Source organism: Uloborus diversus, chromosome 1 (assembly GCF_026930045.1).
Source record: "Uloborus diversus isolate 005 chromosome 1, Udiv.v.3.1, whole genome shotgun sequence".
NCBI lineage: Eukaryota > Metazoa > Arthropoda > Arachnida > Araneae > Uloboridae > Uloborus > Uloborus diversus.
In genome coordinates this window covers 184965036-184992755 of record NC_072731.1, presented here as the reverse complement: position 1 = coordinate 184992755, position 27720 = coordinate 184965036, and the positions used below count along the sequence as shown (strand labels likewise).

The 27720-nt window shown below is 33.2% G+C and overlaps 1 protein-coding gene across 1 annotated transcript; it reads left to right on the top strand.

Moving 5' to 3' along the window:
- The first annotated feature begins 4314 nt into the window (after positions 1-4314).
- LOC129217636 (cytochrome P450 4V2-like) lies at positions 4315-27376 on the top strand. Its single transcript, XM_054851969.1, has 10 exons — positions 4315-4401; positions 6253-6338; positions 7289-7479; positions 11262-11337; positions 13265-13394; positions 13792-13983; positions 14252-14425; positions 14558-14624; positions 17462-17641; positions 27210-27376. The coding sequence occupies exons 1-10, from the start codon at positions 4360-4362 to the stop codon at positions 27374-27376; spliced, it is 1305 nt and encodes a 434-aa protein (XP_054707944.1). The 5' UTR covers positions 4315-4359.
- Positions 27377-27720: the final 344 nt, after the last annotated feature.

Below are 27720 nucleotides of genomic sequence, written 5' to 3'. Positions count from 1 at the left end.
TCGTTTATTTGGTTTCCGTTGGAAAAAAAGGCGCGAAAGAAACTTCTAATTCCAACATTTCCCTATTGCAAGCATTGAATCCAACGCACACTTCTTCAAATATCTCGAAAACTGATTTCTGCAGATACTACCGTTTACCCGCCCACTAAGGTGGTTCAAAAATACATGTAAAAGAAAAGTTTCTCCCAGATAGCAGGACATCCCTCTATATTTTTAGACTTGTGGATATTAATATACTGGAAGAATTTTAGCTTCCTGTTACAACTGAAAGAGGGTGCTCAACTCCCTACCCCAAACTTCATAAGTATGGAGAGGGGGGTTAGCAAAATACATTGAATTGAAAAAACAATGCTAGACATTATCATATACACTAGTAATATGCATATACATAGCAATAAAATAATTACTAGTCTACCCGTGCGGAACTCCGCACTGTGCTTCGAATCGCTTCATAAGGCATTTCGTCCTTAAAAATTTCGAAGAAAGAACATTTTGAAAAGAACCGAAAAACGTAAACGGAAAAAAGTAAGAGCACAAGAGAAGGCATGTTATATGAAGACATCAGTAACAATAATTCGTTAAATTCAACGTTGTGATAATTTGATCATCGCTCACCTTTTGGTTGTACGTATTTTTAATGCAAACATAAATATCATAAAAAGTGTGGCTAAGTGACTCGTGAAAAAGCAGTAATTATGCATGTGAAAAAACAGGTTGTGGCAATTACAGTCCTGCCCATGTAAGCATCTGACGGGGAAAAAAAAGAAACATTAAAGAGATATTTATTGGCACGGATTCGAACTGGCGTCATTCTGATTAACAGTACGACACTCCAACAAACAAAGAAATTTCGCCTTCCTTTTCGAATGCTATTCATTGAAGGAATGCGTAGAAAAAAACAGCAAAAAAAGCTTTTTGCCGAAAAAAAAATAAGATCATTCGTCTATGTTTTGTCATTAGCAAGCATGATACGATTTAAAATTATTCGTAAAACAGGAAATGTGATTAAAGAATGAGGAAGATCTCATGTAGCGATTGAAACAAACATTATAGAGAAGCAATAAATTAGATTGAAAATAAGTGTTTTTATTATTGAAAATTGAACAATTTCCCATAGCAGGCTGCTTTACCCGTTATTGCTTAAATGCCCGCACATGTTTTTCTTTCAATCGAACACTTAAAATTCAAAACCAAAACCAGTTGAACTGAGTCCGTTTTTTAAGTGTAATTTTTCGAACGTAGAGAAAATGTTTTTTTTTTTTTTTTTTTTTTTCCCCAGCCGAAAGCAGAATAGTAGAAAATGATTTCTGACTAATGAAGTTGATAATAATTTTAATGTTTTATATCGAATTCGAATTAATAATTAAAGGTTTACTGGATGAATCTCGTAATTTTAATTTGGCGTAGTATATTTCCATTTGTACAAGAGGTCGAACACTGCTATTAGTAAAATCTACATTTCAGCATACAATGAAAAAGTTTTTCTCCACAAAAAGGATTCCCTTGAGGTAAATCTAATTTTTTTATGCTTAAATTATGCTTAGTGGTCTGGACCGAGTCAAAGCTTTAAAAAAAAAAAAAAAAAAAAAAAAAAAAAAAAAGAAGAACACCCTTCGATTGACAGTCAACTTATCTGAATAACTGTAGCCTGCATGTCGAAGTACCAAGTAGCATTCCCATTGCATTTATTTTATTACGTGTGCTATCTGTTGTATGTTATGAGTACATGTAATGCGTAATATTAATCTAAATTTGCTATTATGTCAGACAGCCCGGGTTTGCCCGAAGTTTAGATAGTTTATAGCCAAACGCTCTACAAAAAAAAAAAAAAAAAAAATTTAATTTAACCGAACAACTAAGTCCAGTACTTTTAAAATTTATTTAAAAACAAAAAAGTTTTTTTTTTTTTTTGCTGAAAGCGACGCAAAATTGTATTGAAATTTTGCTTAAAAAAAATCTGTATAAGAACTACAGGCTGCATTAAGTTCTTGCAACAGCAAGGGGCGTTTCCAAAAACTTGATTTTTAGACCGTAAGTCTATTTTTCTTCATTAGCCGGCCTGATAAGTTTTAAAATCAGGTGGGAATTTCTTCAAAAGATAAGAAAGATCTCGTAAACTGACAGAAAAATAATCCACAGAAATAATATATAAGATAAGATATTGAAGAGAAATGTTTTTATTTTTGAAAATTTGTACAATTTGTTATCGGAGGCTCCTTGAACCGTTATGGCTTAAATGGCAGCACGTGTTCATCATTTAACAGCACGGTTAAAATACAAAATAATTTGAACTAAGTTATTTTTTAAGCGTAGGTTTTCGAATGTAGTAAAAATGTGATAGGATATTTATTTTTTGCAAAAAGAAGAAAAAAAATATATTTTACTCTTCAATTTCAGGTAGTATTTTTTTTTTTTTTATTTGTAGAAAAAGTCCGAAACTCATTAGAAGAATCTATATTTCAATATACGATTTATTATTTTTTCTGAACAAAAAACAATTCCATTGTGGTCTGAAATCTTAAACCTGATACTTATATTTTAGCTTAAATTATGCTTTAATTTTCTGACCGGAACCAAAGCTTTAAAAACAAAAACAAAAAATAGCCTTCCAATCAAGAATCAATTTAGCTTCATGTCGCATCAAGTTTTCCTAACAGCAAAGAGCGTTTTCTTTTCATTTATTCTATTCCAGCGTTTTTGTTATTCATTGTTATTAAGTCTTCCTGTAATGGCCGACAGTTCTCTAACTTTTTGATGCAGATTGTCCGGACATGAGCCCGAACACTCATTCTCCTGGTTGCCAGTCGAACGCTCCGCGTTGATCGAGCTATTCAGCTCTGTCAGTCACAGTGCAAGTTAAAGTTATAAATTTAACCAAAACCTCATTCTGGTTCTTTAAAACAGGAGTTTTTGACACAAAAAAACAATTTTTAGACCGTGGGTCTATTTTTCGTCATTACCCTGCACGATAAGTTTTAAAATGAGATGTAAATCAATGAAATCGATCAAGAGTTGAAGAAGATCTCGCGTAGAAACAAAAACAGGCTGCAGAAATAATATATATAAGGATTTACAAACAAAACAGCTGGGGAAATTAATTTTTTCGAAATTTGTGGCATTTTCTATGCTACGGCTAATGTTAAATTAAGGGATCATTGAGCAACCTCTGAAAATTTGAGTAAGAGGCTAAAACTCTTACAGCACAATACTATTGATAACTCAAAAAACAATAGGGGGGGGGGGTGTCCTGGGCTGTAGCTGAAAAGAAGTTTTTTTGAACCACCCTACTGCCCACGGCAGTATTATTGTTTAACTTCAATGAAGAGGATTTCGGTCCGTCAAATTTGTGAATCAGATTGTCTTGTAAGATGCGTATTTATGTACTAATAAAAAAACGCGAAAGAAGTAGTTCTTCGTTTACATTGGTCGACTTCCGATTTCTGCTACATTCAAGAAGCAAAGGAGACTGGGGGGAAAAAAACGTAATACAATGTGTGCTTTAAGAATGTTTCAGAAATCAAAATTAATTGTTTGTATGGGATTTTTGATAACTTATTGTGCTGCATTTTTATAACAGGCTATAGCGGAATTTTAATGACGCAGAACACGTCAAGTTAGAGATTTAAAAAAATCTTATGGCTAAAAGTGCTGTGGCCATTTCATGCAAAAATTCTATGATTGATGGAATATTTATTGTGTTTTAATAATTTGATACATTTTTTAATGGATTATTTAGCTATTTATTGGATAAATATAATTCATTGAAAGGTTGTTTTCTTTTTAATGGAACATTCAGTCGTATGTTGTACATGAATGTATATGAATTAGTTTTGGCAAGATTTAAAATGTAAATAAGCATTTCGTTTTGATTTGTTGCGAAAAAACTACTGCAGAATGCAATGATTTCTGTTTCAATTTTCCTTCCAACCGTACAATATATTGTGATAACAATTTTCATTGCCAACAATATGGCTCGTATCTTCTTCTTCTCGTATGTCGTAGGTTAGTTTAAAAAAAAAAACTACAAATAAATAAAAAAAAACCGTTGTATTTTATCCATCACGTAATTTGGATAATCTTCGAGATGAGATACAAAACTCCTTTGAATAGTTTGATGAGAAGAAAAAAAAAAAAAAATGTGGAAAGATCTCAGAAACGTGATTAATGCCGAATGCCTCTGGCATTTTAAAAGCAATTTATTTCATTCAATTTGATGAGAATGTAAGTACACAATGTTTTTAGATAGATACTGTATAAAAATGTACCTGTTCATATTTCTCTTTTGCAGTTATATTCCAATTTATATATGGTTTTTCCAAAGTATTTTACAAAGAAGGCTTGTTTGTACTATGGTTGAATATGAGACCACATGTCGTCTTATACAAAGCTGAACTAATTAAGGTAATTAAAGTATTTCTTGCTTTTAAAAATGATAGTTATGTTTCACAACTAAGACCACTTGGATTGTCCCTCCAGAGCACATTGGTATCAATGTTCTCGCTCTGGAAGATCCTTGTCTCTGGGTTTTAATAGACAGGATCAAACAATTCTAGACCGTCTTTGAAGTGGTCACCTTAAATCAAAGAAATTTTCCGAGGGATCCAGGAACTTTGAAATATGTTCCAACTGTTCTTTTGGGCAGGGTTCACCACAACACATTCTCGCGTGCTTGGGGCTCCAGAAACAAGATTTAACTGACGATCCTTTAACGGTGTCGGATTTTTTGAGGGTGTACATCATGGACCTAGTCTAGCACTGCTGGCCAACGGTCCAACAACATGGCGTGCAACAACAGCAACAACACTAATAGGATACACAAACATACGCACAGGTACACCGTTGAGAATGGAGGGAGTGAAACTTTCATTCGTGAAAGAAAGTTATCGAAATATGAGGTCTTATCGTCTGAGGAAATTTTTAGAAAAGAAACCAAGTTTAGCGAGTTTTACTGATAAGTGGTAGACATATTTCACACGTTTTGGTGGATGGACCAATGAGCAGAGATAAAACGGTGGGAGTGAAGACATTCATTCGTGAAACAGAGATACCAAGTCACGTGATAGGTTTTAAAGAAAAGAATTGGAAGAAATCAGGTTTCTTTTGCTAGTTTCACGCCAAGCGTGTCAACCATTCGTCGTTGCTGAGTCATGTTACTTGAGGATGATGTCAATGTTTGAACTTGCTCCCTCCATTTATTAATTCCTGCTCTAACAGATACACCAATACACATTAGCCTGGGTCAAAAAGCAAATTTTTCGGGGATAAGAACTCCAAAGGAAAATTCCAAAAGTGGGCCAACCAAAGGGGGGGGGGGGTATGTATGCATGATCTTTCAACAACAAGGCAACGAAAACGGGCAGTGGGTAGCTTAATGGAAAAGACGCCGGTCTCAGAATCGGACGTTGCTAGGTTTGGAGCCGGACACCACCAAATACCCTTCGAGTTCGTGCTCGTAAAATCAGCGAGTCCGAAAGTCTTGAGGCCGGTTGCTAGCAGTTGCCTTTGGTACAGGGTACCGCATACTCTCCTTACCACTCAGTACACCGCCGGATGTACCATTTCTCAGCGGCCCCCTTGACACTGGTTTCCGCAGCATTTAACCTGGATACAACCAATAAAAATTGTTAGGTGCATGGATCTTTGCAGTATCATGTTATTTGATTAAAACCAGTAGATTCAATCCAAATATAAATGTAAATTACATGCATATTTCTTCTTTAAATGTAAAATGCTTTACCGTTCATTATTTTTCCAAAATGAAGACACCTTGTTTGAATTGAAAATCCAAAGTATGATGCTTTCGATATTTTTCCGCAATGCATACGGAAAAGTGCAACTTGTTAGCTGTATCACTTTACACTTCACACACTCAAAGTCCCCGTACCTACCAGTGTACGTGGTTTAACTGATTAGATGAACCTTGAAATCCAGATCCAGACCAGAAGCCGAGCAACTCCTGATCCAGCACCTCCAAAGGTATTGATTTGGAATTGGAACCTGGAGGACTTTGTGACCAAGCATATTTAACATACCCCAGTCACCTTTAAAGAACACGGAGGATCTTCGACCGGCTGTCATCGAACCCAGGATCTTCCACTTAAGAATCCAACGCCTTACCAATCATGCCACATCGGCCTCTGTTAGCGAATCACAGTGTTACAGTAGAAAATGTTTTCTTGACGCACTTTAAGATATGCATACTTACATATAAAAATTCTCCAGTTTTATGGACACATTTTTAAATTTTTCTAGACACTTATCAATCATCCTCAAGCTCTTGACAAAGCTTCATCTTACTCCTTGCTGGAATGCATGTTCGCCGGTGGATTACTCACAAGGTAAATTATAAGTTTCCAAGTATAAAATATGTATATTATAATTCCTTTCTAAGTAATGTAGATTTGTTTGTTTCGGTTTTGTGAGATTCAGTTGCTTTATTTTTTTTTATGAAGAGTTATGGAAAGAAATCACTTAATTGTAACAGATTTCAACTAAATTGTTATTTTTTTTTTCAAGTTTTTTTTATTAACTTAACTATTAACTAGAAAATCACTCGTCAAGGTATGACGGGTGAAAATTGCTTCTACATTTGAACGAAGCCATTGCTTATTTGGTGAAATTTTTATAGTTGAAATTTTAACCCTAACTCCAGTGGATTAACCCTAAAATCCAGTAGATAGTGTTTATTGTTGACCAATTTTGTTTCCTCATTCTCCTAAAATGAGTTTTACCAGTAAAACAGTTAAGTTACCGGATCCAGTTCCACCTTGTCAAAATTAAGCTTTTCCGTGCATATCAAACATTACCAAAAAATATTATCAAAATATCATGCCGTAGCGCGAGTTTCATTGTTGATGACGTCAGGAGCGTTACTCGATCAGTGAATTCGCTATTATATGAGGATTATTTATATGTTCACCTTTTAGTTTGTATAATCTGACATATATTTTCATAAGTACTCTACAAAAAGAAAAATGCTGCAAAAAGGAATGTAAAAGAACATATTATTAAACATATATCAGTGAAATAATGTTTTTATTAATTTTATTTTGGAAGCGTTATTTACGCAGTTTTGCTACATTAATTGAAGAGTTATAACATTGGACTCTAGTTACAAATATTAGCGTGTATTTTTATTATTCTTTTTTTTTCTTTGCTACGTTCCTATATATCAATTTTTGTTGCGTAAAACATGACTGTAAATTTCAAGAAGTGAGTTTTTCATTTATTTTTTATTCACTAACTTCTATTTATTGTTATTAATATTATTTATTTATCTATTTTCCAGCAATGGCGAGAAGTGGCGCCGGCGCAGAAAGCTAATAACGCCTACTTTTCATTTAGAAATTCTGAGAAGTTATCTCGGGATTTTTAACGAGCAGTCGATGATTTTTCTCGAAAAGCTGAAAGAATTACCCAAAGAACCATACATCGAAGTTGATAATTTGCTTGGAAAATATTCCGTTGACATTGTGTGCGGTAAGATTTGCAATATACACGAGCATTCTTACGTTACAGGGAGTGGTTAAAATAACCAAGCTTAACATTGGTTTATAACGGTAAAATGAACAATCAACAAAAAACAAGCAATAATTGCCAAGCTTATTGCTTTTTTTAAACATGATAATTTTTTACTAGTTATTTACATAATAAACGATAGTTCTAAACTGTATTTTTTTATTTGTTTGCGTCATTCGACAGTGATGAAATTACAGATTTTGTTTGACTCTACCTATGTGACTAAAATTAACATTTTCGCCTCACCTTTGTAATCCAAAACAATCAATTTCAATATTATTTAGGCTTCTCTTATTCAAAAAGAATTATTATTATATCTAGATAAGCGGTTTTCATTTCATTTTTTTTATTTAGGACAGTTTAAGTAAAGTGGGGTAAAATGATTAAGTGTTAGGCACTACTACTACACTGCTCAAATCAATTAAAGGATATTAAGGTTTTGCGTTGATCTTGCTCCTGGAGAACTTTGTGGATGATTGATACGTTATTGACAGCCGTAGTTACATATGTGAGACAAAAATTACATTATTTTAGCAGAAAAAATATATTTCTTAACTTTTGGGTACAAAAGGAAAAAAATACACTTTGTGCATACGAGAAAAACAAGTAAAAAAGTGGGTTTCCTCAAAAGAAAATCGCTTTTAGTTGGGGGTGTGGAAACCCCCTGAAGCATGGAGTCAGTGAGACTATTAATGAGGGGTTGGGGTATTCTGCCCCACTCCTTCTGAATAGTTCTTTCCAGTTTTTGGAGAGTTTGTGGAGGGTGTAGGCGTCTAGAAACTCGCTGCCTAGAATGTCCCAAACGTGATCTATTTGATTCATATCTGCAGAACACGCTGGCCATTCCATTCGTATGATTCCTTTCTAGATAGAAGTTATATATCACCAAGTTAGAACGATGTGGTCTGCAATTGCCGTCCATTAACATGAAGTCATCTCCAATTGCTGCAGGGAAAGGGACTCCAATAGGTTTGAAGGTCTCATCCCTACTTCGGCAACGGGTCAGAGTTCCATTCTGAATGACATGCAGATCGGTGCGTCCATCAATGGAGATGCCAGCATATACCATCGCACCACCATCACCAAATTTGACACTTTCGTGCACGAACGCTGGATTACTTCTAGTGCCACGTTCCCTCTAGATGAAAATACACCACTATTATAATGAAGAGAAGCTCGGGACTCGTCAGAGAAAGGATATTGCTTCATTCATTTCTTCTCCAATTCACATGCTCTGTTACTCCTCCCTGCAGCGCGACGGTGCCTTGCAGCAATTGTGACACACACCATTGGTCGAGGAGCTTACAGACCTACAGCGTGAAGACGATTTCGGACAGTTTGTGCCAAAATTGTGGTGACAGTACCCGAGCAAGGGTGTCTTTGTAGTGGAATGGCATTCATACTTCCGTGCCTCTGAGCCGTTTAGTCTAAATAATGGTCTTTATTGAGCGTTATTGCCTTCTGTGACCTTGTTCTGATCCTCGACCAGCATTTTCAGTCTCTAAGAATCATTTTCATATCCTGGAAATCACACTTTGCGAAACTCCAATAGCTTCTTCTGCATCGGCTTCTGTTTGGCTCCTCTCTTGCCTGCCGAAGACTCTAGAAACTTCTGATTCCGTTAAATGACTTCGCTGATACATCATACTCATCGAAACAACGCGCTTACTGAATGTCGATCATTCTTTTCTGCTTTGTCTTACAATAGGGGTTTAGCGGAAACCTCTTTCGCTGCCACTAAAACTTCGTCATCGACGTCAAACTCAAAATTTGCATACTGAGATGTTTGGAATTGAGGAAAATTTGTATTTATGACTCCCTTCTTTGAGTCTATGCAAAAACATATTTGTTAATACCTTTTTTTTTTGTACAAGACTTACAATATCCTTTAATTGTTTTGAGCAGTGTATTTCCGTATTCCATTGTAATATTTATCATTTTAGATGTTTCCACTTTTGGAGAAATAGACGACATACAGGTCGACATGTATACTGTAACCACTTGCATCCAATGAAACAACATATGCTGTAAGAAATTTAAAAACAAAAGAAAAAAATCTATAGGTACGGGTGATCCTGATTAAAGCCCTGAATCGTAGCTAAAGTAGCGACCCGTAAACCATCTTGGGGCCAAACGATGCTTTCTTCCATGTCAGCTATTGTGAAGTAGCGTGTTTTGTTTCTTGATTGGGGTTTCTTATTCACTCCATGTTAATCCGCAATCAAGAAACACCACATTCAAGTAGCAAAACACGCTACTTTACCAAACTAGACATAAAATAAAGCATTGTTTAGCCCCTAGTTGGTGGACGTGTCGCTACTAAAGCTACGATTCAGGACTTTAGTCCTGCTGGAAGCTATAGATGCTGCAAGTCCTTAAGATGAGTTTTCTTTCCTTTCTGATGAAGTTGCGTACGAGCTGTAACCTCTTGCAGAGTCAGTGCATCCCCCACTGTAGCATTCATTCTTTCATGTGGCACCACTATCGGCGTTTGCCATTACCACGCGAATTTTGACGCCCAGTTTCCCTACCAGATTGAGGCTCTTGAGCTGTCTTCGATGTGAAACTGTACAAGGAATTTAATTTTACAAGAGTACTGTAAGCCAAACGAGTACTCAATGGATCTTTTTATTTGCCGCATAATAATACGACATGGACGCTGTCGATTTTCTGCATCTTGAAAATCCATCGACAAGAGCCAGGTTCGAACCTGCTTCTTAGGCCTTAAGATGCGAACGCTTAACCACTACAACACTCTGCCCGCACAAGAAGAGTATTGATCATGGGAAAAAAACATCTTGTTGGCAAAATTTCTGCAAATCTGAGCACTGTAAGAAAATAATTCAAACTAAAAATACCATGATGCTGCCTTCTGACAAATTATCCGCAGGTTATTGGAAACAGATTGAAGTACAGTGAGAGAAGGTTGATTAAAACTTGTATGTCATATTTTGTTAGCAGAAAAAATTATTCACATCGTTCAAACACTGAATGAGTCAATAATTCAGTCGTAGAGATCATTATGAATTGCTTTTATTCAATTGAAATTAAACAATAATGTATAAAAATGTTAAGTAATGTGTATATATTATCTGTTTTTTAATTGGTCTTAGTAATTTTTAAAGCCTTTTTCGTTTTCTCAAGCTGTATTCATTTTACCTCTCACAATGGGGTACAATAATCACAAAAACAAGCCTAAATTAAGAAGTGACTAAACAGTATTTTTTTTTTTCAAAAAAGAAGCAAAAAAATAAATTTAGAGTTTTTAGATAATGTAAAGTGTTTTAAGTGTCAAGAAAATTCAAATATTTTAAGTGGTTAGAGAAGTGTATTTATGATCCTTTCACCCCACTTAAAATTATCTCTTTTTTCAGCACATTAAATGAATTTATAAAATGTGTTGCTGAGTTAGAGATATTGAATTGTTAATGATTGCGTAATTTAAATGAATTTTTCTTTATTTATATATAGACCTCTGTACCATTTAATAACTACCAAATAATTTTATTATAAACACGCGTCAAGTACCTTAGGAAAACTACAGACATACAGTAAGATTAGATCATCACCTTGGCTTTCAAAATTGAATGTTTTTACTTATAAATGGGCATAGTTTTTGCTCTTTTCCAATGAAATTTGCATTGTGTAAACACTCTTTGCTCGCCCCTCTTTTGGTAAAATTTGAAGTGGTGGGCCTGGAAGAGATGTAAAACCATTCTAACTAACGCATTTTTCTCTTCCAGACTCCGCTATGGGTCTGAAAGTAAGCGGCCAAAAGGGCAGTGATCTTGCTGAAAATTATTTCCACGCTTACCATGAGTAAGTATATTATTTTTGTAAGTGAAATGGATGAGTTATTTTTTATTTTTTATTTAATTTTTTTTCCCGAGATGCTGAAATAAGATTGAAGGGAACAAATGATCATCATAGTACACGAAATACACCACCAGCACAGTCATTCCAGCCGAGGACCGCAGTTTCGTGCTTATTAGCACTCATCACCCCGGCATAGGAAGTGACTGAGCTAGAGGTGGAAAACCTCTTAAGGAAGTCAAAAATGCCAAACAAACTGGTGGTTAATATAGAATTAGCACTGCCCAGACGAGTGACCGAAGCAATAATTCGGTTCACCCGAAGATTTAAGGCAAGGCATGATATTTTCAGTAAGTTACCGCCCATTAGCCATTGCTTCGGACACTCGTCTGGTCCGTGCTAAGTCTATATTAGCTACTAGTTTGTTTGGCATTCTTGACTTCCTTAAAAGGTTTTCCACCTCCAGTTCAGTCACTTCCTATGCCGGGCGGATGAGTACTAATAAGCACGAAACTGCAGTCCTCGGCTGGAATGACTGAGCTTGCGGTATATTTCAAGTATTTCTGTCTTATCCCTGCCTATTGAGCGGTAACTTACTGAAAAGATCATCATAGGTTTCGCAATCGAACGAGAAGACATACAGTCGTGTCCACTTATTGGAGTATCAGTTTTGAAGAATATTCTGTTTAATGTAATAAATTTTCAATTTACCAAACAGTTGAAGTTAGCCACTTTGATCCTAGAAAATGGAATATTCAGGTTATTAGAATAATATTTGGTGGTAAGTTGGGCTATTCCATTAAGCGAGCTCATGCATTAAAAAAAGCTTTATCATGTAACTTAACAGATGCGTATCTTTATATTAGAAGCTTAAGTTTCTTCATGAATTAATGCCGCTCATTTTCAAAAAAATATTAGTTTTAAAACTTGGTAATTTAAAAATATAGGATTATTTTATCTCCACCTGTTTAATTATTTGCAGTGAAATGACAAATGAAAACATTTTACTTCAGCTGCCTACAGATGACGGCAACCAAGATTGCTTGATGTTAACGTTGCCAATTTGCAAGATAGGTATCAATAATCCCAAAAAAGATAAGAAAAGAAAAGACACCTTTCAATAAAATGTTTCTCAACTCTTTTCTACTGACTTGCCCCTTTTCGTGTATCGTTAAATATTCATATCCCCAACACAAAGACGTTTGTGTTCATTAAAATGTGCCTTTACAAATTTTGCTGTTAAACCATTAAAATTTAGTTACTTTTCCTCACATGCCATTCGTTCATGGAAATTTATTTTACTTAATATTCTTTTAAAGGGTTTAGAAACTAAACTCAGTGGCGCAGCAGTCAATGGAGTAAAGCCCTCGTATGTGAGATCTCAATTGAGACGCGTATGTGCGTCTCAAAGCAATATTTTTAGCATTATTAGTTCTCTAGTGTAATACACGGCTTTTCTCTGCCAAAAAGAATAATGCGAACACAAGAACTATTACAATGTAAAGAACGTATCATGCTTGTTTCAGAATTCACCAATGTAATAACTTCTACTTATTACTCCATGGTAAGCGCAGCATATTTTTATTTTTATATTTATTTATTTATTTACTTATTTATTTTGCTTGCGGACCAGAGTGATGCGAAGAAAGAATATTGCAATAACAAGAAAAGGTGGATGAGTACTGGTAGGATTTATATTTTTTCCTTTTTTTTTTTAATTTACAAGTATATCTCTTTATTAAAGTTTATTTCTGCTGTTAAATAACATTTTTTTTCATCCATTAAGCTTTTTATTAAATTTAAAAAATCTGTTTTTTACTATAATGTGTGTCAAAATGTTTAATCATAAGCACACTTTCTCATTTATCCATGTTTACGATTTAACAGGCAACATGACTCAGTAATTTTATTCTTTTCGTATATGTATTTTTAGATGCGGAAAGATTTTCGTTCACAGAATTTTAAGACCATGGACAAATTATGATGCACTTTTTTTTCACTGCTTTCCAAAAGGGCGCGCGTTGAAGAAATTTCTTGATGTTCTTCGAAGTTTTACGAAAAAGGTTCGTATATAGAACAATGCATTATCCAGTGGCGGAATTACAGGTTTGGGGACCTGTCGCAATCCGTTTTGGGGGGAGGGAAGGGGGCTAGAGATGAACGGAATTACATTAAATATTTTTCAGAAGCCTATTTTGATTCCCTATGTCATGGCCTTCCTTTACGATTGCAACATTTGCGACATGGTAAATCCGCCACTGACAATTCCTAGACCATGAGTGTTTTTATCTGCATTCTCACAACCTTATTTGTTTTTACTCTGTCTCTTATTCACTTTAAAGATCAATCATTCATTGATCATTCTTTCATTCGTAATATTGTAAGAAAAACTTTGCACATAAATAAAAACTTCGAAAAAAAATAAATGCTAAAAATAAGTAATAAAATAATTTGTTTTAGGTCATTAACGAAAAGCGAGAGTCGTTGCTTCAAGAAGAAAGTACTCTGTCGGGCAAAAGTCAATCCAAAGAATTTTCACAGTTACCAAGAAAAAGAAAATCATTTCTTGAACTCTTACTTGAGTTTCATTTGAAAGATCCTGATTTTAGTTTAGATGATATTCAAGAAGAAGTTGATACTTTCATGGGAGCGGTAAGTGTGAGGGTCAGGTCAGTACAATAAAAAAGGTAAAAATATTTCCTAAATTACTCTAATTGCTTGGATCTTGCTTTGAGTAAAATTCGCGCATTTCAGTATTTATTCGCTTTCAAGTATTATAAATGTATGTGATTAAGAATGAAATCAGGTTGGCGGAAATTGCTTCCTATATCAACAAGTTTAAACTGAATGCATTAATTATAATACATGGATACTAAAACTTTTGTCCAATTTATTTTTATTGCTCCTTTGTCAATTTCAGGGACATGACACTTCAGCAATCACTTCAAGATGGATTTTGTTTATGCTCGGAATGTACCCAGAAATACAAGAGAAAGTTATTAACGAGTTGGATAACGTGTTTAAAGGTGATGCACACCGGAAGATAGCCTACGAGGACTTGAATAACATGAAGTACACAGAATGTGTTATTAAAGTAATTATCGCTGACAATATATATTTATTCTTACTCCTTCAGATTGAATTACTTAAAAATTTTAAAAACAATATATTTTTTTTTCTATCTTGTAATGCAGCATCTGTAATAAATAATATTTTATACACTTAGGAAACTTTACGCTTATTTCCACCTTTACCATTTGTTGGGAGAGAGGTACATACTGATGTTAATGTTGGTAAGTAACAACTTCAATCGGATCCATAAATTTGTACAATTTTACAAAATCTTAACAAACACCAAGTAAGATAAACCGGTCAGAGCGGAACATATTTAACTAAGTCGAAAAAATTGTCAATTGTAGTCTTAAAACGGAAAAAAATGTAGGGATGTGTGAGGCAAAGTGATATAGTTCAGATAATTTGACTTTTCCGAAATGAACAAATTGAAAATTCCAGTACGTAACAAGAAGTTCCGTCTAGAACTAAACGAGCCTACTTTCTCGTATACTCATACTACTTTCTAGTACCTGATCAATATTCTCAAAAATAGATAAAATCGCAAATTGTTCCAAACACATTTTTTTAATATTTTAAGCTGACTTCTAGAAATAAAATATGCCTCACTCATCTAAAAAATTAGATGCAAAAAAAATTAATAAATAAACGAACAAATAAAATAGCAGCACCTTTTAAACAAATCAGAAAATGCACTTTTTTCATTAAAAAAATATTTAACCGGTTTCAAAACAAAAAAATAATAATTAAAATTAATTCGCAACTCCAAAGCTTGAATACGCCACCTTGCGGTGATTAACAATACTACCGAAAAAAGTAAAACATTCCATTCCACGCGTTTTCTTTGGGGTAAATTACAGGTTTCAGACAGTTTATGGTATGATGTAATTTCAGAAGAATAGAATAGAAATCTTCCCACAAACACAATGAAAAACTATTGTCATTCACTAAGCGTCAAAGCAAGTTATAAGTTACGGCATTTGTTTGTTTTACGTTTTTCATTCGTCATTAGACAGTGACTGCAGGGCCTCCTATAGTTTATTGGAGTTGCGAATAAGCTCATTAAAATAAATACATCACATTAAAAAAAGGTTCTTTTTCCCCTGTTGCCAAAAATAATTTTTTTAATGAATTAATGCACTTACCAAAATAAATAAAATCAATAAAATGTCAACTTGAAGAAATAATTTTCATTGTCAGAAAGAAAAAAAAAGCGTCTGCGCATATTTTTATGTAGAAACATAAATGACTTCGAGTTTATCCGCCGAAAACTGAATACCTAAATTAAAACTTCAGAGTGAAAATGAAAACAAGTCATATTAACAATAATTATTTCGCACTTAAAACCATGTCTGCGGAGTCGGAGTTGGGGTCAATCTCATTTTGGGATAAAGGAGTCGGAGTCGGTGACTTTTTCCTCCGTGTATACAGTTTTGTTGAAGCTACGAAGTCAGAGTCGAAGTCGGGGAGTCGGAGTCCGACTAATTGTCGGGCACAGGAGTCAGAGTCAGATGCCCCTAAATTCTCGGAGTCGGAGTCTGGAGTTTGTCGTCAAGAGCTATTTCCAACAAAATTCGTTTGAAGTAAATCCGCCTGCAAGTACGGAATCTACATTGACTTTCAGTTTTCTCCGTAGGGGCTAATGTTAAGGGAATTGAACTTTTTAAAAATGAACGGAAAATTGTTCAAATCAAAAAGATATTTTATATACAAGTTTTTCATCAAAAGCTTTTTCCTACAAAGTTTGTTTGAAGCAAATTCACCTCGTAGTTCAGAATTGTCTTAAATTTCCCCGTAAGCGCTAATGTTAAGTTTTTTTGAACTGTTCAAAACTGAACAAAAAATTTGTTCAAAACAAAAAGTGAAATATGGGAATGAGGTGTCCTCGCCGAGATATTTCGAAAAAAAAAAGTTTGTACGAATCGTACTATTCATTCAAAAGTTATTAGGGGAGGGGGGAAGACAACCAGACCGACAGACATCCCCCCCATCTCAATACCCTACTTTCCAATTCTTAACTTTTCGATACTTATTTAATTATTTTATTTATTTTTGACTTTTTTCTGTTTTTCGCGATATTTCTAAGATGCATTAAGCCTTCTTTCATGCTTTTTTCTTCCTTTTCTGACTTTTACTGAGAAAGTGGGCTGAAGAGAGAACAATTTAGTTTGTTATGAAAATTACATTAAAATAATGTTTTTTCATTTTTGTCACTAAATTTTCACCACATAACCAAGTAGAGAAGTTGTACTTTTACTTTCTTGGGGCAAAAAGAAAAAAAAAAATGTTTCCTATTAAAATGAAATGTTTCCTATTTGATAAACAAACATATTTTTGAATGAATGAATAAGTAAATAAAATAAAAAATGAAAGCATAAATGAATGATGCAATAATAAAAGACTTAATTAATTAATTAATTAATATAGGAGAATTTATAAATGAGTGAATAAAAAAAGAAAATAAGTGAATGAATAAATAATCAAGTGAATTAATAAATGAAGTGATGAACTAGTTGATGAATAAATACATAAATAACTTATTAAATGAATAAATATGTAAACGAAACGAACTTTTTACTTTGGCGATACTCTTTTCAACGCGTGCACTTGACTAACTGTAAAAAGTATTTAAAATAAAAATAAGTTTAAAATTGAGTGAATAATCACTGAAAAAATATTAGTAGGTCTCAGTTAATATTTTAAATGTTGTAAAAAAGAACTGTATAATTTTTTATAGCAAAAACAATTCTTCACTTACAACAAAGTATTATAATGGGAGTATCGGTTTTTCAAAATTTCTTGAATAATCATGTGATTTGATCTTGAAAGGTAACTACTTAATTAGGCTACATTTGTTACTACATAGTAGTTAAAATATTACCAAATAAATAGAGCTACAAACAGAGGAACTATTTCACCATTTCAAATACTGTTTTTGCAAATTTCCTGGTTTGAAAAAAATATATAGCAGAAGAAATTTTGCACATGTTTTCAAATTAAATATTTTGTTGAATTCTGCCTGAAAAAAAATTAAATGACTATTTTCATCTAATTTTAGGCCCTTACACAATACCAGGAGGCAGTGTAGCAATATTCAACGTATACATGCTACACAGAGATTCTGAAATTTTCCCCAACCCTGAAAAATTTGATCCTGATCGGTTTATACCGGACAATTGCAAGTACAGACATCCGTATGCTTTTATTCCATTTTCAGCTGGACCAAGAAATTGCATCGGTAAGATATATGCTAAGTAAACGATAAAATGTTTTTCACACACAAGCACACACACACACACATGGGCGCCCATATAGGGGGGGGGGCAGATGGGGCTCAAGCCCTCCCTTATAAATTAGAACTATCTGGGTTTTAGTACTTTTTTCTTTGCAAAAGTGTAGAAACATTTCGCCTCCAGCCATTAATGAATAAGTTATTAAAAATGTCAAATTTTAATAATTCTAAATCTGTACTGAAATCAGTTTTTATTGGGGGAAAAACCTGCTAAACCATGGGGAAAATCTAAGCCCCCCCCCTCCTTAAAATTTTGCATATGGGCACCCATGACACACACAACCACAGACATATATACATATTAGTTAGGGCTCGACCGATGGCATTTTTTGGCCGATGGGCCGATGTCGATTGTTGGGCGATTATTGAAAGATAGCCGATGGCCGATGTCCGATTGTTTTCTTCCAAATGGTCGATTGCCGATGGCCGATGCCGTTGACCGATGACAAAAAAAAATCTAACAGAAATAAATTGATAAGACTGTCAGGGATTTAAAGGATCCTTGATTCATTTCACTTTACTTCATTTCTACGAATGAGCACTTGTAATCACAAAAAAAAGGTCAGATTTCGACCTAAATTTCTATTTCACAATCACCCAACTTACACTTCACAAGTTTTTTCGACCGAAATATTCATTTTGAAAGCCTCCTTAGTTAATTATCGCAAATTCTCTTGTGATGTCTTCATGCGCGTAAACTAGCATCACTCAAAAACGTTATGAAATAGTGAGTTGAAAACTCAAACGTACGTAGTATGATCAAAACGTTCGAGGACAAGTTGCATAAAACCTTACCATGAATAGTTAGCATTGCCGAAGTAAATCTATCTGCAAAATAGTCACCTTGAAAGACTCTGCACTTCTGCCAACGTTCGTATAGCTTTCAGAAGGACTCCTGGAAGACATTTATCGCAACCTTCTGTAAGGCCTCTTGCGCTGCTGCTTTAACTTCATCGTGGGGAAGAAGGCGACTTTCATGTTGAGGATGCACGGTTCGATTGGTCAATACTCTGATATGACAAACAAATAAAATAACGTTTCGTCGGACTTAGCTCAGTGTGACTTTTACCTGTTCCCAGAAAAAAAAAACATTTGCATGGACGCCGCTTTCTTCCGTCAGGAGAAGATAAAGCTGCATCACAGAAGGTAGCGAAAAATGGCTTCCAGGAGTGTTTCCAAAAGTTATATGAATAATGGGAGAAGTACATAGTCCCTCAAGGTGATCTTTTGAAGGTGGATGTGCTTCGGTAATGTGAACTATTCTGGGTAAGGTCCCTTCTGGGTAAAGCTTGTCCGTGAACTTTTGGATCGTACTACGTACCATCTGTATAGGGTGTAGTTATGTTTCTCCTTTTTTGACTGCTGTACTGCTGTATGATAAAAGAGAAAGAACAACAGCCCCCCCCCCCTCCCCCCTAAAAAAGAGGAAGAAGGAAAAAAAAAGGAAGAAAAACAAAGAGACTGTTTAATAACCATTTTTTTTAAATTTAAACATATAACTAAGGTTTCAGTAATAATGTAATAATGTATGGATTTAGATACACTAAACATGGTTAAAAAACATTAAATTATGTTGTTTAATCATTCAAAAAAAAAAGAATAAAACAATGAAACGTCAACAAATTACGCAATTAAAGTGGAAAGATTGCACGTAGACATTTTTTAGTCATCAAGTTAAACAAAAAAGGTAACAGATAAATTACAATATGAAATCATAATAGGAATAATTTTATACTTGTTTAAAATTTATGAATAGAAAAGTTTGCATTTTTCATAAAAGCTATTACAGTGACATAAATTTTGCGGAAAAAAAGAAATTGCCACGAAAAGAGCGAGGTTCTTAAAACGCAGCTACAATAAACATACTAAATATTTGCACCAAGTTTCATAACTGAATACATATACTACTTGATCTGATGTTTGCACACGTAATATCGAACAATTTGATTGTTTAATCTTTTATGAAGAACTACAAACAAGTTCTAATTGAATTTTTCAATTTAGCAATAATTTTCTGAAATTAAAAAATTGCATAATAGAAAATCCTTGAAATTTTTCTATAACATATTATTAAAAATATGATGAAAACGAAATTAACTTGTGCATTGATTTTATATAAATACATTACAACAGAAAAAAATTCGATCGCTATAATGATGCAAAAAAGATGGCGCATTCTGAAATATAGGTGAAACAAGTATAAGAAATATGCAAAATGACATTTCTTGACCAAAATAAATAATCGCTAAATATTTAAGAAATGCTTGAAACGACGAGGGTGGATTAGGGGGTCACCCTCTGATTTTGGAGTGACTCACAACATTAAACTTCGGCATCATTTTTTTAGTACAGAACCGCTACCACCAACGCCTCGGAAGAGTTTCTGAATCTATTTCAGCACTTCTGAAGAAAAAAATTCAAAAGTCCCTTTGATTTCCGAATTATGTCATCATTCAAAACGTCTTTAAAACAGTTTCTTACATTAATGCTCTAAATTCTTCTTAAACAATAGATAAAGCTTGAAAAAAAAAATATCTCTAATTTTATGAATGGTGTTAGTTTAAACAACTCAGAAGTACAACTAGAGTTTAATTTCAGAAATTGAAACCATTTTTGGGTTATGAGAGATACATACGTACATCCAGTAGCAAGAAACAACACAATAATTAACTTGTTTGGTACCTGAATGCAGTATTAAAAACTCTTTTCTATTAAACTAGAAATTCATACTGAAGTTTAAGTAAACAATTCTATATGAAAACAATAACTCAATTTACTTTGTATTAAAAAGTAAAACAACAAAGGTCCTTTTTTTTTTCAAAAACATCGGCCAATTCCATCGGCTTTTTCGATGTTTTTTAAGGCTGATGGACCGATGTTTCCTGCAAGTTGGCATCGGTCGCCGATGCCGATGCCGATGGCTAAATTGTTGAACCATCGGCGCCGATGCATCAGTTGAGTCCTAATATAAGGGTGGTCCTTATTTTTTAAGTTGTAGATATTTTACGCGACGTTCCCTCAATTTGTTCCATTTTAAAAATAAATGATCCTCGCAACATTTTATGTCAATCCAAACCAGTGCCCCTAGGGCCCCCTTTTTTGTGTTTCGGAAAAAAAATTGCGGATTTTCTCATTTTTATGTAAAAATATTCGTACATTTTATATATAAAGTAACTTTGAACCTCAATAGATGCTGCTACTTCCAGACCGACATTCTCTAACTTTCATTGTGTAAAATTTTACATGTTACAGAGAATGCATGTACACTATGACCTTGGGTCAGGCATACTGCTCTTCTGCTCTCGTTCCAAAAAAAAAAGCGGCAGGAGGACATTTCTTTCCACCAAGATGGACACAAGGGATTCCAAAGGACATTAATGATTGGCCTAGGTCATTAATGAATGATCTTTGACAACAACAAATTGCCTCTTCCAGGCTTTCAAAGTGTTGAATTACAAAATTTCCTGTGTATGTAATTGGTGTGAGAAATAGGGTCTCAAGGTTTCAATGCTATAAATATTAGGAATGGCAATTATATTTTAATTCCCTGTTCTTTAATTATAAATACACTTAAATGTTTATGCCGCCAATTTTCAATTTCTAAATATAAATCTCGAAATATCCTCGATTACTCTAATATAAAAATCTACTGTATTTTCCATATCTAGAATATAAATTTAAAAAAATCTTGATCTGAATAATGTAAAAATCTATACTTTAAATTAATTTTCTTCTATTTAAGTACATAGACTTTTATTATCATCAAATTCTTCTTGCGATTCACAAGATTTAGAAACCGAAATGGGTATCTATCCTAAACTGTTGAACCTTTTTTCTACATCTGGTCTACAACAACGCAAAAAAGCTTGATAACTATTTATATCTGCAAGCCTTTCATCACTGTTAGACAAATGCCATATTAGGGATAAAGATGCTGTTCATTTATTTACAATCTATGTAAATGTAGTAAATTTAAATTCAAATGACCTTTTTTTAATCAATCGTACACTCGTCAAGAGAGCGAGAAAAAATCATCGTTAAGTAAAATCAAATTTCATGAATTTAAATTTAGATGTAATTTTTCAGTGCGATCCAAAGCTTCTTCCAGATGGGTCATTCCATGCGAAATGAGCAAATCAGCTGTGGCTGACATGTCACAGATTTCAATGAAAATTTTTATTTAGGTAAACCATGCATATCTATGAGGGAATGCAAAGTATGGAAGTTTAAAAATGGGTTTGTTGCTTTGTTATTGAAATTAGAAGTTGATGCTTACGCTAAGCCTAAATTTTCAGAGTTCATTGCGGACAGTTTGTGACTCAATAACTCCATAAGTTATATACGTACACTTGAAAAATAAATATCTCCATATTCTATAAACAAATCTCTATTGGGAAATAGCAAAGTAAAATTTATCAGGATCTTTTTTGGAATCTGAGATATTAACAAAGATTGAAATTTTGCCAATTTACTTCAGATTTCAATTCACGCTTCCAGCTCTTTTAATGAAAAAATAACAGTAAAAATGATTCAGATTGAAAAACTATCTATAACTGATTATCTGCTCTAATTTCGTAATTGTTTATGAATTTCTTGATGACCGAAATCGTACTTTAAAAAATAAAAAATTTCCGAAAATTTTATTTTTTCCTCTATTTCAGATGTTTTTTTTTTTGAAGATGAGGGAATACTCTAAATTTACTCAATTTCTTTACGTAACACATTGAAGTGTCTTTTAGATGCTACTAAATTTTAATCATTGGTATCAGCGTATTTCTGTTGCTAGAGTAACTTGAACTAAGGTAAAATTTCATTAGTTACTTCTTTTTATTGTAAGTTTAGCAAAACTAACCATTTCTTTCGTGTTTCATTTTCTCAAAAGCATGTTTATAAAGTACTTGCTGAAATGTTTCCTTAATTATTGTGTTGAATTTTCCTCTCCATTCGTGATATAGGAAAAAAAATAGCTCTTAAGAACATACTAAGTTTAAAGATATGGGCGGAGGACCATCTCGTCTAATTCACAATAGCATTTCACATTGGGCTATGGTTTTGAGGAGATTTGTTTTATCCATGAATAAGATATTTGACGAAATACACTTCATTCTCTTTTGGTTTACAGGGGTCTAAAAATGTCATTTTTGTCATTTTTCCGATTTTTGAGGGGCTGTAATCTATAAAGGGTACACAAACACACAGCAACAGTTACATATTCTTTTTAGCATGGTTCCAGTAATTAGTTTTTGCCGTATTTCATTTGTGTTTCCGTCCCCTACGCGAGTTATCCCCTTTTGAAATGAGTAAAATTTTTACATTTGACCTTGAACTTCAACCTGTTGCCAATATTTTAATTATTAACTTACAATTACGTAACTCAGCATGTAAGACTAGCAACTTATGCACTTTAACATCAAAGCTTTAAATTAACTATCATAAATGTAATTCAAATAGATTTTGGCCAAAATGCAAAAAGTCCCTTTTTTGACTACGAAAATCCCTTTTGATGACCTCTAAAAAATCAAAGGTCCAGTTGAGAGAAAAAATAAAAGTGGTTTTAAACATCTTTCAAAGCTTTAAGGGGTATGAATTTCAAAAAAAAATTTAAAATGGTCGAGCGCACGCATTCGTCAAATCTGTATGGATGACTCATAAAACACAAAGAAAATGCTATTTTTCTGAATTTTATTTTAAGTTTGGAAATTGAAAACCAATTTCGAGTTTCTTCAAGCAAATAATGGAAACAGAGCTCTATATTCTTGCAAAATTTTAAAGTTGTCGGGATTTTCCCTCTTTTGAATTTTTGTGTCTATGTGAAGGAGAAAATCATCATTTTACAAAATGTCAATAAGTTTAAAACTGATTTTGAAGACAAAGGAGTTAAAATACAACTTCAAAAGGATGGTAGTTTTTTTATGATACTAAGCACATTAGTGGGTAATAATTTCAGCAAAGCTAATGCATTCCTTAAAGATTGAGATTGAAAAATAAAATGCTTAATTATGAGAAAACTGAAATATTTTCAGTTTTTGAAACTCGGTTAAAAGTCAACTATAATAACTTTGAAAATTTTACTGATATCAGGTTAATTACTCTACTCCATAGATTGCAACAACATATAACTTTTATGTTTTCATTAAATAGTTAATAAGATTCAAGCTTTCAAAATGCAACATTTAGCATTAATGAGAATGCTGTTCAATTTGACTAATTTTCAATCACATGTAACTATTCAAATAAAAAATATTAAGCAAAAATATTTTAGATATTTTTATACAGGCATAAAAGGAATCTGTATACCAAATTTCATAAAAATCTGTTACCATGCGGCCACCACTTTTTTTGTGAATTTTGCTCATTTCGTATGGAATGACCCAGATGTAACTGGAAAAAGAACGCCAATAGGCTTACCGTGCTAGCTTCAGGTCCCAATGTTGAACAGCTTTTTGGAATTCCTGAAATAACTTCAGTCAGATACTGGACTGAAAGTTTCTTCAGTTTTATGTGATATTGCTAACTGTTTGATACAACTGCTAGAAAACACGGCCGTATAAATTGTGCATGCAATTTTTTAGAGCAAAACTGAACTGCGATATATTACATTTGGATTGCAATCATAATGGACAGTTAAGAAATTCTTGTATGTCTTAGTTCTAGACCCGATATTCATTATTTAAGCGTTCAAAAATGTTGTGTAAAGATCTTCATCATTTAGAACTTATAACATTTCAATCACGTACACATGCCACTTAAATTTTAAAAGACGAAGTTTATGACATATTAATGTTTGTACAAAGAGAAATGGAAAAAGATCTTTTCATTTAAGAATGCAGGGAATTATCATGACTTGTAATAAAATTTCTGGTAAAATCTATAATAGAGAGAATTTTTTTCGGCAACCTGGAGCTTATCCCTGAGCCAGATAGGTGGCAAAAGGAATTTATTGTTTGAAAATTTATACGTTTAGGAAACTATATTTAAATTGGCCTTAGATGAGGAGAAAGCCCTTAAATGCTGTTTTACAGTTAAGTGATGTATGAAGATATGGTTATTCGCAATTGACCCAATCGAGGTTCCTTTAAATAATATAATGTGTCTAAAAAACTAGCAGCGTATAAAATGATGACATACAGTGCTGGCCAAATTATTAGACTGAGACTGTTTGAAAAGCAAATTCTTTATTGATTACATAACTATAGACACATTAACGAACAGTGAAATAACTATCTAATATTTAGTACGCATTCCCTTGTTCTTGATGAGCATTTTAAGTCTTTTTGGCATACTTTTCACAAGGTTTACACCATTTCTTTACTTTTTAAAAAAGGAGGTAAAAAATTGTTTATACTCACTATTATATATACTCACAATACATATACTCACTAATTACCTAAAATTAACTTTAAATATAACAGAACACAATAATAAAAAGAACTAGTGAACTGTTTAAACTGACTGAGGTTATGTTCCTGGTAGGTAGATAAACAAAGAACATAAACAAAACAGACAGTGCTGCCACCTGCAAACATTAAATTATGCTAAAATAACGTAATAATCAGTGTACAGTATGTATTGTAATTTAACAGTAAAATAAATAGTATTTTAGTACAAATAGTGCACAAAAAAAACTCTTTAGTCTAATAATTTGGTCAGAACTGTACATGCAGCAGAATCAGCAATAGGAAAATTCACAAATCGCATTTGGTATCTAGGGGATAAACTAGTACCTCTGTCCGTATTGGATGAAGGAATTAACTTTGAAGATAGGAAAAGACTACTTCAAAAAATACTTGCTGATAAGGAAGAATTGTCTGATGACTGTATAAGAAAGTTTCAGATAATAGTAGATGATTTGGAATATTTTCTTAGTGAAGATCCTCTTTATAGAATCAATTACAACTCAATAAAACTATTTTATAAGTTACAAATATCAAAAGGTTTTTTTTTTTTTTTCATATTTGATTCTGATTCCTGGCAAAATGAAGGAAGCTATTTTTAGGGAAGAGATATCTTAAAATGCTGAAAGTTGTGAATGATACAACTGAAAGAGAAGAACAATTAATCGAAGAATATCACCATCAATTTACCAAATATAAGTTACAAAAGCATTTTATTTTACAGTCCAAGACTTCGGAAAAAAATACTTACGATCGAGCTATGAGAAAAGCGTACGATTGAGGTAAAGTTTCTAAAGCATTTTTTCATTCTTATTCAACGTAAAATCTTTATGAGATGTAAAGTAATAAAAAAAAAAAAATTTAGCGCTACCTCACTGTAAAAATATTTTGAAAACCTAGCTAAACGATATACTGGGTCTGAAGTAAAAACTCGAAGATTTGTGGGAAAATTTTCAAAAGTGTTAAAGTTCAACGTCCTAGGGGCACGTGTTATTATTGACCGATCGAGTTCAAATTTTGCACACGTTACTTTTTATCATAGTGTCACAATACTAGGGGCGTCACTTGTTGAATTCCGAAAAAAAAATCCCATATAAATAAGGAACACCCTAATATGTATGGACCACCCTAATACATGTGTGTGTGTGTGTGTACAGGGTGTCCTGAAAAAGCTTAACAGTTTTTAGAAACTCCATAACAAGAAACCAGTTAAGGTTAAAAAACAGTTTTTGCAGAAAATGTGTTTGGCAGGGCGTAAATTTTGCCTCCCTGATATTCTGATTTTAGTTCAAAAACTGTCCAATTGGTGGAACTGCTGATAGCAAGCCCAGAAATCAAAGAAAGTGATAGTAAATCACAATGCGATTTTTTGAAATTTACAATGGATGAAATCACATTGCAATGTTCTTCAAATGTCTACCATTTACTGCAATTACATATCGATTGACTAAACGGTTTCAAAAATTTATTACCAAAAAACTCTTAGCTTCGGATAAAGAACATTTCCTACGATCCTTCATAGCTTCATGTGACGTGTCATTAATTTTTCTTCTCAGAATTTTTGGCTTTAATTCAAATGGTTTGCGATTATGCAGTATGTCGGCAAAACCTTCAAGCACTTGAGAAACTTGATCAAATGAGTAGTGACGAATGTGCAGCCATTGAATTGGAAATTTTGCTAGAAATTGCCAGCATTTTACTCCTCCAAACGACAAGCCGAGGTTAAACTTTTAGAAAATTTTGTAATGCAATTTTGTTCGATAAAAATTTCGAAAAATTGTGATTCATTTAGACTATTTTTCTTTGAGTTTTTTAGGGACTTGTGATTTGCAGCGCCATCTATTGAAAACACATTGAACATAAACCATATAGTGTGGCAGGAAAAAATTTACGCCTAATCGCATGAATTTTCTGCCACAATAACTTTTTCAATCTGAACCATTGTCCATTTATGCATTAAAAAATATATATATATATATATTTCAAGCCATTCTGTAGTTGAAAATGAATTTTAATCGAATATGTGCTATGATCCCATTAAAAAGTTCTTTTAATTGAATAAAATTAATGAAACTATTGCATTAAAGAAATTATTTCACTGTTTTAATTTTCCGTTTCAGGACAGAGATTTGCCATGACATCCTTAAAAGTGTTGATAGCTAACATTCTACGAAACTTCAGAGTATTTTCTGTTGACCAGAGAGACCAGATTCCTTTGACATGGGAAATTACACTGACGAACATAAAACCCATTCGGCTACGATTGATTCCTCGTAGCGTTGATTGATTTGAAGAAACTTAGAGTAATAAAAAAAGAAGAGATGTTCTTGACATAGCTGTTTGATAAGTTAATGTATATTTTTCAAAAATCAACCAAAAATCGGCTATACTAGAAATTATATTTAAGCGCATGCTTGCTGTTAGAAGTTTTTTTAAAAAAGCGAAGTTTAACAAAAGTGCTCAGTAAAAGAAAAAAATGTTTTGTCTAGTAAAGAAAGAAAACAGATTAATAAAACAAAATTCTAAATAAACAAATCCTTCAATGCAGATTTTGAAGTTTAAGCACAAACATCAATCGCACAATTTCAACAGTGTACTTTATACTTTAAGAGACATATGAAAAAACGCAAA

Excerpts from the sequence above, each read along its gene's own strand:
- LOC129217636 (XM_054851969.1), top strand. The coding sequence starts at position 4,360 with ATGAGACCACATGTCGTCTTATACAAAGCTGAACTAATTAAG. Across the intron at positions 4,402-6,252 it reads ACAAAGCTGAACTAATTAAG|ACACTTATCAATCATCCTCA; the intron begins GTAATTAAAGTA and ends AAATTTTTCTAG. Across the intron at positions 13,395-13,791 it reads TTCGAAGTTTTACGAAAAAG|GTCATTAACGAAAAGCGAGA; the intron begins GTTCGTATATAG and ends AATTTGTTTTAG.